Consider the following 15,873-nt stretch of genomic DNA (forward strand, 5'->3'; position numbering starts at 1 on the left):
AATCTATCTGGACCAGCTATCTCTGAATCTGCAATAATATTTAAAGCCTGGCAGTGATTTTATTTGTGATTATCTATTTCAATGACAGGTGCAGGGGCGATGAGTGTAACAAATTAAACTGGGTTTAAAATCTGACTGGTGCACGATTCTGAATCTGCTCTGTGAATTTGCAATGTCTGACACCCCTCACAGCTCTCAAGCTTTATATTTATATCCAAACTGATGAATACTCGAAGAGGACAGGCTACCAGCACTGTGGAAGTATTAGGTTTCTGTGGTGGCTCTCTGCTGGCCTGAACTCCAGCCAGCCATTCAAAACACCTGAAAACCGAGTGCAAGGAAAGACTGAGAACATATGTGCAGTCACTACACGTTAGTCCATTGGATTTTGCAGGAGTGGACCATCTTGCTCCGCTCTATGATCTTTGGTTCTTATTGACTGCTTGTTGAATGAATTGATAATGTCTGTGATGAAGCTATTCTCGGGAGCTATTTTACTTCGGAGTCACGTGAGTGACTACGTGAAGAAGGGCCGTCCGTCTGTGTGCGCGTCATTACGTCTGAAAGCAACGCGCGCAACGGACGGGAGTGGCATTGCGGCCTCCCAGCCGTTGGGATTTAAAAAGGGCGGCAGGTAAGAAAAGTTGAACCACTTACCCTGCGCTTTCTGTTCGGGCTAAAGAAGTGATTTTTCTTTCAGAGCCCCAAAAATGTCAAAGAGAAGGTCCGCGGGAAACCGGCTGCCGAAGACCGCAGCATTCCCGGTAGCGGACGACGCTCATTCTCGCTGACATTGCCGCCAGCATCATTCTCGCTGACATTGCCGCCAGAACCGGCAGCACCAGACTTGGTGCAGGAGATCAGCACCGTGGTGGTCCAGACGGGACGTAAAGCCACCCATAAGTCTGCCAGACCCGTAGACTCGGGTGAGTCCGGGGAAGAGGGATACCCTCCCTCATCGGGAAGCGTCCGAGGACGACTCTCCCATATGGAGCAGCTGGTGGAGAAGCTGCTCCACAATGATAAACTCCGGAGAAAGGAGCATTATCAGCACGAGTCCCTTCTACAGACCGTGCCAGCAGCCTCATACTCTGGGCAGCAATATGTCTTCCCCACGGAAGGGGGAAGTACATACGGGGACTACCCGGACTCAGAGTTTGGAAGCACAGGGGGGGAACACTCCCGGGGGGGATTGGAGGAAGTACCCCTACAATCAACCAAATATGCGATCTCCACAGCACTGGGAGCACCATTGGATGAAGACCTAGCAAGGAACATAAACTACTTGGCGTCTCATCAACTGAAGGATCTTGTCATGGACGAAACCTTGAACAGGTACCCCCCACCATCAAACTGTGCTTCCCTAAAGGTGCAAGCGGTGAACCGCATAATTTGGGGACAAATAGGTCCCATAATCAGGAACCAGGAACTGAAGTTCCAAAAAGTGTTAAACCTGCTGGGGTCAGGAATCACTTTGTTTGTGGGCGGTGTGGAAGGAGGCATCCTCACTGAGCGGGAGCAAGACACCATGGCACTGCTATGCAATGCACGTTTTGAGATAAACTGCATACGGAAAGAGGCTATAAAGCCGGCTATGAATTCAAAGTTTGCTGTACTTTGCAAAGCCAGCGACACCCAGCCAGCAAACTACCTGTTTGGAGAAGACCTGTCTAGACAGGTACGGGACCTGGATGATGAGGCAAAAACTGTGCGCCTCATAACAAGAGGTCAGCCCACACCCAGGGGCCCAGCCACGAGATTCCACCCCTACAGCTCTCGGCGTTTCACACCAAGAGAACCAGGCACAGGAGGAAGGTTCACCTCTGAGACAAGGTCTTTTTTAGGGGCAGGCCCCAGCAGACCGACAGCGAGGATGAGGAGAGAGCAACCACCAGCTCTGCTCCCCAAACCTCGCGGACGAAAGCCAGCACCACGACGCCAGTAACAACAGAGGTAAGTCAAACCAGTTCCTTAGGGAACATACCAAACGAACCTCACTTACAGGTGGAGGGAAGGTTGAAATACTTCTTAAAAGAATGGTGTTGGGTTACAAAGGATCCATTCATACTACACAGTATAGAAGGATTCAAAATTGAGTTCAATTTAAATTTATCACCACCACCAACACATTCTAATACTCGCACATATGTCTTTTCCCAAAAAGAGACAATGGATATACAAAAATAAATTGAAATGCTATCTGACAATAATGTAATTGAGAGGTCATACACAGAACCTCACCAATTTATATCCAACATTTTTCCAAAAGAGAAAAAAGATGGAGGGATCCGTATTATTTTGGATCTTACGGAACTAAATACATATGTGCAATACAAACACTTTAAAATGGACAATTTTGGAACAGCAACTCAGTTGGTTTCCAAAAATGGCTATATGGCATGCATCGACCTAAAAGATGCATACTATTCGGTGTCTATTCACAAAGAGTATAGGAGATATTTGAAGTTTACCTGGATGGGTCAATTATGGCAATATAAGGCTCTACCAAATGGGTTGACATCAGCCCCTAGACTGTTTACCAAATTACTTAAACCAATTCTGGGGCTGTTAAGATCTCAAAATCACATAGTCATGGCATATTTGGATGACATTTTCATCTTTGGAGTCACCAAAGAATTGGCAGAAGCAACAGTCAAGGCAACCAAAACCCTGTTTGAGAAACTTGGGTTCCTAATCCATCCAGTAAAATCAAAGTTAACTCCTACCAAGGTAATTGATTATCTAGGATTTACTATAAACACAGTAACCATGTTGGTGACTCTGCCAAAAGGCAAACAAAAAGACTTGAGGAAAGCCTGCAATGATCTGATAGGAAAACACGAACCAACTATCAGACAAACAGCGCTATTGGGAAATTGATAGCTGCCTTTCCTGCAGTACGCTACGAATCTTTGCATTACCAGCATTTATAGCGGGCAAAGGAACGAGCATTGAAACTACACGCAGGTCAGTTTGGCAAATCAATGCGGTTACCACCAGAAGCCATTATTGAACTACAATGGTGGATGGCAAACATAAGACTCAGCTCAAGGGAAATCTTTATTGAGAGCCCATCAGTGTTTCTCCAAACCGACGCAAGCGGGTTAGGATGGGGAGCCACTGACACAGCCAGGAGCTGTGGAGGCAGATGGAATGAGCAATAGTCAACTATACTCCAACAATATGAAATCAATTAACTAGAATTGTTGGGGGCACAATATGGACTCAAGTCTCTCTGTAACAACATGCAACAAGTGCATGTTCAAATTCAGATTGATAACACTACTGCGGTAGCATATATCAATCACATGGGTGGTGTAAAATCTGTATCCTGTGACAGATTATCTAACCTCATTTGGCACTGGTGCATCGAGAGGGATATTTGGGTCACGGCAGTATATCTACCAGGAAGATATAACACGGTGGCAGATGCAAGGTCACGAATGTTTAATGATAACATAGAATGGATGTTGAATCGTACGGTATTCAATGAAATAACTATACGATTTGGCACTCCAGATTTGGACCTCTTTGCATCTAGATTGAACCATCAATTACCCAGATATGTGTCCTGGGAACCAGACCCAGGAGCAGAGTCAGTGGATGCCTTTTCCCTAAACTGGGGAGGAATGTATATTTATGCATTCCCACCATTCTGCCTCATAAACCGATGCTTGGCTAAAATCAAGCAAGACAAAGCCACTGGCATTTTAATAGTACCAGATTGGCCTACTTAAGCCTGGTTCCCAAAAATACTGGGGATCATAGTCCAGCCATTATTGGTTGTACCTAAGAGGAGAGATCTCCTAATAAACCCAGTTTCAGGGTGCAGCCATCCACTTTCTGACCGGATTGATTTGTTGGTTTGCAGATTCTGAGGAGGTCATTTCAAGACATTGGATTATCCGAACGAACTGTGGATGTCACAAAGGCATGGAGGGACAGTACCAAAAAACAGTACGCCACTCATATTAAGAAGTGGGAAGCTTTCTGCCATGCAAACAAAATAGCATACAACACAGTTCGGATAACGGATGTCTTGGAGTTCCTATCAAACCTGTACTATGACTATAAATTAAGTTATAGCGCAATCAACAGTGCCAGATGTGCACTATCCTCCTATTAGACACTGGAGGCAGGGCACGGGCCGATAGGAACGCACCCCTTCATAATAAAATTCATGAAGGGAATTTATAATTTGATACCCCCAAGGCCTAGGTACACGGACACATGGGATGTGAGCATGGTACTGACCTTACTTCGTCAGTGGGGACAGCCAACAGCCTTATCTTTGTCTAAACTTACATTGAAAGTGGTTATGCTGATGGCGCTAATAACAGCCCAAAGAGTCCCGACACTACAAAAACTACAACTGGACTTCATGACCAGCAACACGAATAATATAACATTCATTGTAAAGGACCTGATCAAACAGAGCAGGCCAGGAATGCCAGTGATGAAGATCCAGTTCCTGGCATATCCAGAGGATCTGCGATTGTGTGTGGTAACACATTTACACCACTACCTGAGTCACGGAAAACCTCAGAGGCTCAGAACAATCAGTCCTCATCAGCCACAAGAAACCACACCGAAAGGTGTCGACACAAACCATCTCCAGATGGTTAAAGGAGGTAATGGTGGTAGCGGGAATAAATAGTCATATCTTTAAATCTCACTCCACCAGGGCTGCATCTACGTCGGCAGCAAGAACGATGGACGTGCCCCTTGATGACATCCTAGCAGCTGCAGGATGGGTGAACGAAAGAACGTTCCAGCGGTTTTATAATAAACTCATAATCGGATCAGGAGTATTTGCTCATGCCATCTTAAGTTCTGTCACCTAGCTTTCCCACAGGTTTGGAGGGGAAGCAAATAAAACATTTATTTTTTCCTTTATTTTAAAGCATCAGTGTCGTTACTAACTACGTTATGTCTGAATGCTTTAATAATACTCTCATCCATGGTCAATCCATTCAGTGAGTGACGTCTGGATTCGTAGCCGGCGTAAAATCACAGAGCTTTGAAATCTTCACGTGACTCCGAAGTAAAATAGTAAGATTAAACGAGAACTTACCAGTTTGAAGTTTGATCTTGATTTTATGAGGAGTTACGATGAGCGATTACGTGCCCACCGCTCCCACCCTCATATTATCAAGGTCACATGGAAGTTCTAGTTTGTCACAATCTTACTATTCTCAGGTCTTCTTAGTTATCTGTGATTTAACACCGCTGCTTTGAAGATTGACGCGCACGCAGACGGACGGCCCTTCTTCCCGTACTCGCTCATCGTAACTCCTCATAAAATCAAGATCAAACTTCAAACTGGTAAGCTCGTTTAATCTTACTATTCTCCTGTGATGAAGAAATAGTCCAGTGTGGAGACAGTATTTGGGAGGATGTATTCTGGAGCAAGAGTGGAAAATACATATTGAAGCATCGCCACAACATTTACTGATTAATATTATTTAAGGAGTTTAATATATTGAAAACTACCCAAGGCTCCAATTGCGCCCTTAATGGACTGGAATCCCCGACATTTATAATGCGCAATGCATTCAGTATTCTCTGCTTTTCACCACCTTACAGGGTTAGAATGACTTGTGACATTTTCTATCATAAAGCGCATGCAGAGATCAGGCCTCAATCCCTGGCGTCTAATGTTTTATTTATTGATCTGTTGTATTTACATTAAATTGTCTGTTCTTGCACACAGAACGACACGGATGTCATGATGACTGGCCAGCTGCAGGGGGATTCAGGAGGTTTGCCGGACATCTCTCTGGTGAGTATTTCACACTGCCTGCACTGCCTCCTGCCAGGTAATTATCCTCTGGTTCACTAAAGTGAACTGATGTTTGATTTCACAAATATAGAAAAAACATTTATCATTATTTGACCTATGTTCCTGTAAGCTCAAGGGAAGAATTAATTCAGCAGTAACAGAGAGTATTGAAATTTGTAAAATATTACCCCATTAGCAAATCACTCACTCAGCATCAGAATGAGTTTCTCTATTTAATCTCATCTTTATTTGGCGTGAGTATTCTATTTATAGTATAACATTCTATAATTCCACAAATGCTATGAAGTTGTGTATTTTTTATTTGTACAGGAGAAGTTCTGACCAAAATTAATTGTATGCAAGTGTATGTGGTAGGTCCACCTTCAGTATCAACATAGAACAGTACAGCACAGGAAAAGGCCATCCGACCCAAAATGTCTGTGCTGACCATGATGCCAATACCGTCTCTTAACAGTCTGCATGTAATTCATATCCTCCCATTCCCTGCATATCGATCGATATGCCTGTCCAAAAGGCTCTTAAAATCCATTATTGTATCTGCTCAATGTCCAGCCCCAGCAGCATGTTCCAGGAACTCACCACCCCCGTGTAAAAACAATAAAAAATGACCCTACATCTTTAAACATTGCCCTTCCTACTTTAAAGCTATAATCCCTAGTATGTGATCTTCCCTCCCTGAGGAAAAGGTTCTGACCATCGATGCCTCTCATCATTTTATATACTTCTATCAGTTCTCCCAGCAACCTCTGGCATTCCATAGAAAACAACCCGTCCAGCCTCTCCATGTAGCTAATACCTTGTAATATCGGCATCATTCTGGTATACCTCCTTTCCAAAGTAATGGGGAGACCAGAATTGCACGCAACATTCCAAATGAGAACTAACCGAAGCCCTATATAGCTGCAACATAACTTCCTGACTGTTGTGGTCAATGAACAACCTATGACAGCAAGCATACCATATGCATCAATGTTGAATAGGGTCATCCCATTTATTGTATATTTTCCACTTACATTTGGGGAGAAGGCAAGAGAATGGGGTTAGGAGGGAGAGATAAATCAGCCATGAATGAATAGCAGAGTAAACTTGATGGGCCCAATTCTGCTCCTATCTCTTATGACCTTATGATCTACATTTGACCTCCCAGACCTCACCACCTCACACTTGCTCCATTAAACTCCATCTGCATTTTAACATCCATTTAGTCAGAGTGAAATAGGCCCTTCGGACCAACTTGCTCACACCGGCCGACATGTCCCAGCTACACTCGTCCCACCTGCATTTGGTTGATATCCCTCCAAACCTGTCCTATCCATGTATCTGTCTAAATGTTTCATAAACCTACGTCCTCTGATCCCTGATGCACCTAATCTGGGCAAGATACTAATGCAGCTACGCAATCTATTCCTCTCATGATTTTAAGCACCTCTATAAGATCACCCCTCGTCCTCCTGTGCTCCAAGGAATAGAGTCCCAGCCTACTTAACCTCTCCCAAAAGCTCAGACCCTCTAGTTCTGGCAACATTCTCGTAAATCTTCTCTGTACCCTTTCCAGCATGACAACATCTTTGCTATAACATGGTGCCCAGAACAGAATACTATACTCTTAACGCGCTCTCACCAACATCTTATATAATTCCAACATGCCTCCCAACTACTATACTCAATACTCTGACTGATGAAGGCCATTGTACGAAAGCCTTTTTGACCACTCCTAGATCCCTCTGCTCTACAACACTCCATAGAGCCCTACCATTCAGTGTGTAGGCCCTGCCCATGTTAGACTTCCCAAAATGCAAGACCTCACATTTCACTGTATTAAATTCCATCAACCATTCCTCATCCTAACTGGCCAATCGATCAAGATCCTGCTGCAATTTTTTCACAACCATCTTCCCTATCTGCAAAACCACTCACTTTTGTATCATCAACAAACTTGCTAATCTCACCATGTATGATCTCATCCAAATTCTCACCTCCATCCCCCTCCCCTACCTCCTCCACCACAACCCCCTCTCCACCACGCCCCCCTCTCCCACACACCCCCCCCCCCACACACCCCCATAACCCACACACACCCCCCTTCCCCACACACTGCCCTCCACCACTGGATGCATTACGGCCGATTCACTGATGCATTCAAAAGAGAGTTAGATAGAGCTCTTAGGGCTAGCGGAATCGAGGGATATGGAGAGAAGGCAGGAACGGGGTACTGATTGTGGATGATCAGCCATGATAACATTGAATGACCTACTCCTGCACCTATTGTGTGCATCTATGTACTCGTTCGTGAACAGTGGGAAAAGCATGTGAAGAGGAAGAAAATAGTTAAGACCAAAGTTGGACCCTTGAAGACTGAAAAAGGTGAATTTATTATGGGGAACAAGGAAATGGCAGATGAGTTGAACAAGTACTTTGCATCCGTATTCACAGTATTCACAATATTCATAAACAATCTCCCTGATTTACTAGTGGCCAGAAGATCTGGGGTGGCGGAGGAACTGAAGGAATTTCACATTAGGCAGGAAATGGTGTTGGGGAGACTGATGGGACTGAAGGCTGATAAATCCCCAAGGCCTGATGGTCTGCATCGCAGGGTACTTAAGGAAGTGGCTCTAGAAATCGTGGATGCACTGTTGTTCATTTTCCAATGTTCTATAGATTCAGGATCAGTTCATGTAGATTGGAGGGTAGCTAATGTTACCCCACACTTTAAGAAAGATGGCAGAGAGAAAACAGGGAATTATAGACCAGTTAGCCTGACATCAGTGGTGGGGAAGATGCTGGAGTCAATTATAAAAGATGAAATAGAGGCACATTTGGATAGCAGCAGGATCGGTCCGAGTCAGTATGGATTTATGGAGGGGAAATCATGCTTGACTAATCTTCTGGAATTTTTTGAGGATGTAACCAGAATAATGGACAAGCAGAGCTGCCAAGTAGTACCGATTTCCCGTATTTTGTACGAAAATGCGATTAGAATACGGATGTACGATTTTGCACTGTTAAATACAGATTTTAAATACGGAGTTCAGTTCAGTCTGAAGAAGGGTCTCGACCAGAAACGTCACCCATTCCTTCTCTCCAGAGTCGCTGCCTGTCCCGCTCCAAGTTTAAATCAGAATCAGAATACCGTTTATTGTCATTTGAACCTAAGGTAAAAAAAAATTTCTGCAGTCATACAAACATGAAAAAACCTAGACACACAATTAGCATAATTTACATAAACATCCATCACAGTGAATCTCCAAACCAGGGACCTGTGAGCTCCTGATGTTACCATCCACAGGGCCTGCAGCTGGAGCCTCCGAAACTCCGAAGTCGGGTCGCAGCCGCGCGTCACCGCAGCTCTCCACGCTCCGAAGTCGGCCTGCTCCGCGGTGGTGAGTCCGCAGGCTCTGCGACTGGAGCCCCACGTCGATTCCAGTTGGAGGCCGCTCCACGGTGCTAGACCCCAATGACAACGGAGACCCGACAGGGAAAGGTCGGAGTCCCCCGTGCAGAGAAGAGATTTAAACGTTTTTTCAGTTTCCCCCCCCCCCCCCCCTATACACACAGCTAAAATAAGATATAAACTACAACCAAAATATACACATGACAAAAAGAAAAAAAAGACAGACGAACTGTAGAAGCCGCTGCCGCGAGGCGACGCCATCTTGCACTGTCAGTTTAACGCGTGGGAATTTAAGCAAAGCGCTGTCGGCTGCTCGCTGTGGGATCTAAATATAGCGCTACCGGCTGGAGCGCTGTGGGCTTTAAACATAGCGCCAAGCAAAGATCCTATAGCAGAGCAAGATGGGTTACTCTCACGCAAAAGTGAAGTACGTTCATGGGCGGATTCATGGACGATTTTATGACTCATTTTAGCAACCAGCCCCCGCCATCTTGCTCCGCTTTCTTGCTCCCGCCTTCTTGCTTCCGGCCAAAGATTGGATCCGCAGCGACGAGAAGGAGTACGCGGCCCGGGGCAGCGAGGAGAAGGAGTGTGTGGCCCGGGGCAGCGAGGAGAAGGAATGTGTGGCCCGGGGCAGCGAGGAGAAGGAGCGTGTGGCTCGGGGCAGCGAGGAGAAGGAGTGTGTGGCCCGAGGCAGCGAGGAGAAGGAGCGTGTGGCCCGAGGCAGCGTGGAGAAGGAATGTGTGGCCCGGGGCAGCGAGGAGAAGGAGTGTGTGGCCCGGGGCAGCGAGGAGAAGGAGTGTGTGGCTCGGGGCAGCGAGGAGAAGGAGTGTGTGGCCCGAGGCAGCGTGGAGAAGGACTGTGTGGCCCGGGGCAGCGAGGAGACAGAGTGTGAGGTCTGGGGGGGCAGCGGGGAGAAGGGAATGCGGGGCAGCGGGGAGAAGGAGTGTGGGGTCCGGGGGCAGCGAGGAGAGATAGTGCGCGACCCGGGGGCAGCGAGGAGAGAGAGCATGCGGGGTTCCGGGGCGGCGAGGAGATGGGGCATAGGAGGGGGGGGGGGGGGGAGGACATTGTAGTAAGGGGGCAGGCGAGGGGGATAAGGCCTAGTGTGTGTGAAGTTGCAGGGATGTTTACAATGTTTCTTATTTACAATGTTTCTTATTTAATGTCTCTTGTCTAGTCTGAAATAAAGTTCATTATTGGATTAGAAGAAATATAATTGTGTGTGTTATATACATTTATATAATTTTCATGTATGTGTGTTTATAAACATTTTATTCTTTAACAAGAATCAACAGAATTATGAACTAACAGAATTATGAATCTAACCCTATAATCACGCACAAAAAGTCCCCCCCCTGTCAGTCACCCTGCGAGTCGGGTCGGTTCCAGTTACTACAAAATCAACTCAAACACTGCTTGTGAGCCATTTAAAAATAAATGATTTAAAAAACATTAAAAAAGACAATTACCAGAATCAAATTTTATTCTTGACAAGAAGTTTGAACTGACAGATTTATGAATCTAACCGACACAAACTGTTGCCCCGCAACATTGATTACAGTGCGAGTCGGGTCGGGTTAGGTAGGCTCAGGTTGCTAAAATGGGCGTGGAAAAATGCCCATGATCCCCTCCATAGCGTACTACACGTCAGTCCATTGCATTTAGCAGGAGTAGCCTATCTTGCTTCGCTATAGGATCTTTGGCGCCAAGGCCTTTACACATTGCGCTATGGCCACAGCGCTATGGGTCACAGACTGTTCATGAAAATTCTCGTATAACAATGAGTCTTTGGAATTCTCTTTCTCAGTGGAAGTTGAGCCATTGATTATTTTTCAGACAGTGGTAGAATTCTGGATAAGCCTAGTGGTGAAAGATTACCAATGGGATTGCAGTTACATTGGGATTGGCCTTGATTTTACAGAACGGTGGGTGGGCTCAAGGGGGAGAGAGGGAGGGGTGGGAGAGGCAGAGAAGGAGGGGTGGAGAGGGGAGGGAGAGAGGGAGAAGGAGAGAAAGGGAGGGAGAGAAGGGAGAGAGGGAGGGAGGGAAGAGAGGGAAGGAGAAAAAAAGGAAGGAGAAAGGGAGGAAGAGAGAGAGGGGAAGGGGAGGGGGGGAAGAGGGAGAGAAGGAGGGAGGGAGAAAAGGGGGGATGGAGAGAGGGATGGAGAAAGTGATGGAGGGAGGGAGAGAGAGAAGAAGGAGCGAGGAAGGCTTCCAAAATGGCTTCCAGATCATCATCTGGTGCTAAAAGCAGGGAGCAGCCGTTCAAACAGCAGTATACAAAGAGATGGCAATGAATACATTGTCAAGTAAGGTGCGTAGAAGACATGTCAATTGGTAGCAAAGTTATGCATTCTTGTACTCTTACATGGGTATGACCGCACATAACAAAATAACATGTTTTTCAGCAAAATACTGATTTTCAGGTACTAGAATACTGAAATGCTCTGACAAAATTTGGCAGCTCTGGACAAGGGAGAGCCAGTGGAATTTATGAAAGCATAAGGTCCCACATAGGAGATTAGTGGGCAAAATTAGGGCACATGGTATTGGGGGTAGAGTGCTGACATGGATAGAAAATTGGTTGCCTGACAGGAAACAAAGGGTAGGGATTAACGTATCCCTTTCAGAATGGCAGGCAGTGACTAGTGGGGTACCGCAAGGCTCGGTGCTGGGACCGCAGCTATTTACAATATATTAATGATTTGGCCAAAGGGATTAAAAGTAACATTAGCAAATTTGCAGATAACCAAAGCTGGGTGGTAGTGTGAACTGTGAGTGTCCAGCTTTAAGTTTCTGGGCACTCACATTTCAAAGGACCTCACATGGTCCACCAACACCGCTGCGCTGATCAAGAAGGCACAGCAAAGACTGTTCTTCCTGAGGACATTAAATAAGACTGGTCTGCCCCAACAGCTGCTGACAACCTTCTACCGCTGCACCACAGAGAGCATATTAACGTAAGGCATCTCTGTGTGCTCCAAGGGGGCTATAGTGACTCTGAACCGGCCCTGCTGAGTGCCCCCCCATCCCCCCCTGGACTGTCTCCCTCGGATGGTCACGTCGCACAGACACATCTGCACTTTAGTCTGTTGAACTGTTTTGACTGTTTTACTGTTCTTTTTACAATCCATGTCTTGGGATATCTAAATCCAAATTTTATTAGTTATTTATGTTATGACATCGGTTGGAAGCTGCATACCAAATCTCGTTGCGCTTATGTGCAATGACAGTAAAATATATTATTATTATTATTATGCTATGAGGATGCAGGGTGACTTGGACAGTTTGGGTTAGTGAGAAGATGCAAGGCTCTTTAATGTGGATAAGTGTGAGGTTATCCTTTTTGTGGCAAAAACAGGAAGGCAAATTATTATTTAAATGGAGTCAAGTTGGGAAAAGGAAGTACAACGGGATCTGGGGGTCCCTGTTCATCAGTCAATGAAAGTAAGCATGCAGGTAGAGCAGGCAGCGAAGAAAGCGAATGGCATGTTGGCCTTCATAACAAGAGGAGTTGAGTATAGGAGCAAAGAGGTCCTTCTGCAGTTGTACAGGGGTCTTGTGAGACCACACATGGAGTATTGTGTGCAGTTTTTGTCGCCCAATTTGAGGAAGGACATTCTTGCTATTGAGGGAGGTTCACCAGGTTAATTCCTGTCATATGTTGATAGAATGGAGCGACTGGGCTTGTATACTGAAATTTAGAAGGATGAGAGGGAATCTTATTGAAACATATAAGATCATTAAGGGTCTTGTCACGCTAGAGACGGGAAACATGTTCCCGATGTTGGGGGAGTCCAGAACCAGGGCCAACAGTTTAAGAATAAGGGGTAAGTCATTCAGAACGGATATGAGGAAAAACTTTTTCACACAGAGAGTTGCGAGTCTGCAGAATTCTTTGCCTCAGAGGTGGAGGAGGCTTGATCTCTGGATGCTTTCAAGAGAGTACTAGACAGAGCTCTTAAAGATAGAGGAGTCAAGGGATATGGGGAGAAGGCAGGAATGGGGTACTGATTGTGGATGATCAGCCATGATCACATTGAATGGCGGTGCTGGCTCGAAGGGCCGAATGGTCTACTGCACTCTTGAGACATTATCCTTCATTGTTCATCTTCAATGACTCTGAAGTTTTCCAACAATTTGTATTTGCAAATTAAAAGCCCATTTTGATTAACTTCTTTAAACAAGTTTGAATCAGTTGAAGCTTCATTAGAGTAGAGTGAGGTTGCACTGCCCTGTAATTAAGGCCATAAATTATGTCCATTAGTCCCATTCAATTTCAGTTGCAGCCTAGACAGAGAGGAGTTTCCCAACTTTAAATAAGGTTGCAATATAACCGTTTTTGTTTGTTTTTTAGGACAATGTGCAGTTACTTATTGAAAATCCATCTGACTTGAGGCTTGCTCCATTGGAATCTCCCAACCCTGCCTTTCAACAGCAACAGACAATGAAAGATGCATCAAGATGGAGCTCGTCAGAGTCATCACATTCTGGCCTTTTCTTCATAGCTCCTCAAAGTCCTTCATTAACCACCACGAACATTGACAGTGAATCCACAAGTGACCGTTCATCTCTTGCCTCATCTTCAATCGTTTCGTTGGATGAGTCAGTTTGTACAGTGCACCCTAAAACCTCAAAGGCACCGAGCTCAGGGAATGAGGTGGTGCCACAACTTGCTCACGTTACCAAGCATCTCATTGGGCCCTTTCCCAGAGTCAAGTCTCCGGCCCAACTGCTGCCTCTCTCTGAGTCTCCGTCGCCACCCGTCCTGCCACCTCTTTCCTCAGCGGACAAGTTAGCAGCAGCAAATCAGCACTTTGTCATGGTGGAGGTTCATCAGGCAAACAGCGAACCCGATGTCAATGAAATCAGAGCATTGCCGCACCCCCGAGGTAAGCACCATTGTGCTGGAATGATGGCTATTCATCTTTATTCTCAAAGAATGAAGCATTCCAGTTACCACACAGCCCACTTACTCTCTAAAATTTTCCGCGACAAGATTCATTGCAAGGCAAAGGGAGACAGAAAGAATGGTATCTGTGGTTAGACCAGTAGCAGTGGTGTGCTCACCACTCTATACAGAACCTATTACGTGTGCATCTGATGTTTGAGCAAAGGTTTATTTTCCGTCACTAACTGAACCTCTGTTCCCACCAGCTGCAGCCCTGTGCCAGTTGTCTGACACTGGGCAAACACTCAGCGAGGACAGTGGAGTTGATGTTGCCGAGATGGGTGGCAACAGCAAAAATGGCAGCCCGGGCTCTGCTAGCAGCAAAGTCACCAGTGGCATGGTACGGAATGGAGGCAACTCTGAGGGCCTCTCTAAACCAGTAAGTAATGTTTGTAGGCTCAACATTTCCTTCATTATCTGTGCTTTCTGTATATATTCCATTTATTTATCCCAAGTACCACCCATATCTCTCATTCCCCTTTCCCCTGACTCTCTGTCCGAAGAAGGGTCCCGACCCGAAACATCACTTATTCCTTCTCTCCAGAGATGCTGTCTGACCTGCTGAGTTACTCCAGCATTTTGTGTCTGTCTTTGGTTTAACCAGCATCTGCAGTTCCTCCCTAGACAGTAATGTTTGATGTTGCTTAGTTCTTGACTGGGAGAACCATTTAATTAATGAAAGGAATCAGCGCATAAAAATGAGCAGTAAAAATATAAATACTTGTATTTACATCTTCTCACATTCTCAGATCCTTACATCCTCTGACATCAGTCGGCCTTCACACACATACACTGCAAATGAACAGAGCGATAGCTTTTTACCATTTTAGCAGAGCCATTGGTTCTGTGAGCAAAATTGAATTAATGACTCTCCAGGGCAAGCTGAGCCTGATTCAAATGCATGCACTAGTTGTGATATTTGAGGGTATTTCAGAGTGGAAGTGTTAACCTGATGAACTGTCAATATTACTGTGAGAAAGATGCCAGAACAGGCTGATGCTGGGACCTGGGGAAGCCTCTGGAAGGTGAAAGAAATTGTTTGGTGTCCTTGCCTGTGTCACCAAGTCAAAATGTATTGATTTATTTGATCCAGAGTAGATGAGAGAATCCATCCAGTGAGTAGTCCATGAGCCAAAAGTAAAGGGATTAAAGGGATTCCACAGTTCACTCTGATTACTTTCCCATAGATGGCACGCAACAAAAGCTTTTTATTGGACTTCGGTACACGTGACAATAAACTAAAGTGGGAACACTAAAAATGGAACTGATGTTTTCACAGCAGGTCATTTGAATAATTAGCATCATTCAGGTTTGTGATTGCTTCCACAAGTAAATTGCCAGGTGAATTTCTTCAAAACAATCCATCAATTTGTGTCTCACTTTCAAGAAAGGTATACTAATGCCCCCAAGGTCTTGCTGTTCAACACCCTCTACAGGGGCTCTGTATTCAATTGTGTATATCTAGCCTGGTTAATGTTCTCATAATGTATGGCATTTTTCAAGTAGAATTCCATCCCTTGTCCCCTTTCCCAGTTTATCTAGCTCCTGCTGTCATTTCAGATAACCTTCTTTATTGTCCATTCTACCATCAATTTAGGAGTGATCTGCAAACTTAAGTAAGCATTCTGGTGCAAATCATTAATATATATGACAAACAATACAGGACAACATGGTGGCTTTAACGTGAAGATTTGATCAGGATTTGGATAAGGGGATTGAAGC

At 45.2% G+C, this 15,873-nt stretch overlaps 1 protein-coding gene across 2 annotated transcripts in view; it reads left to right on the forward strand.

Moving 5' to 3' along the window:
* Positions 1-15,873, forward strand: part of LOC129711815 (whirlin-like) — a 190,385-nt gene that overhangs the window by 144,347 nt on the left and 30,165 nt on the right. For both annotated transcript variants that reach the window (XM_055659749.1, XM_055659750.1), the window contains exons 9-11: positions 5,714-5,782; positions 13,558-14,092; positions 14,358-14,530. In XM_055659749.1, coding sequence (XP_055515724.1) covers positions 5,714-5,782; positions 13,558-14,092; positions 14,358-14,530 — 777 coding nt within the window. The remainder of the gene's footprint in view (positions 1-5,713; positions 5,783-13,557; positions 14,093-14,357; positions 14,531-15,873) is intronic.

This window comes from Leucoraja erinacea, chromosome 31 (assembly GCF_028641065.1).
Source record: "Leucoraja erinacea ecotype New England chromosome 31, Leri_hhj_1, whole genome shotgun sequence".
Taxonomy (NCBI): domain Eukaryota; kingdom Metazoa; phylum Chordata; class Chondrichthyes; order Rajiformes; family Rajidae; genus Leucoraja; species Leucoraja erinaceus.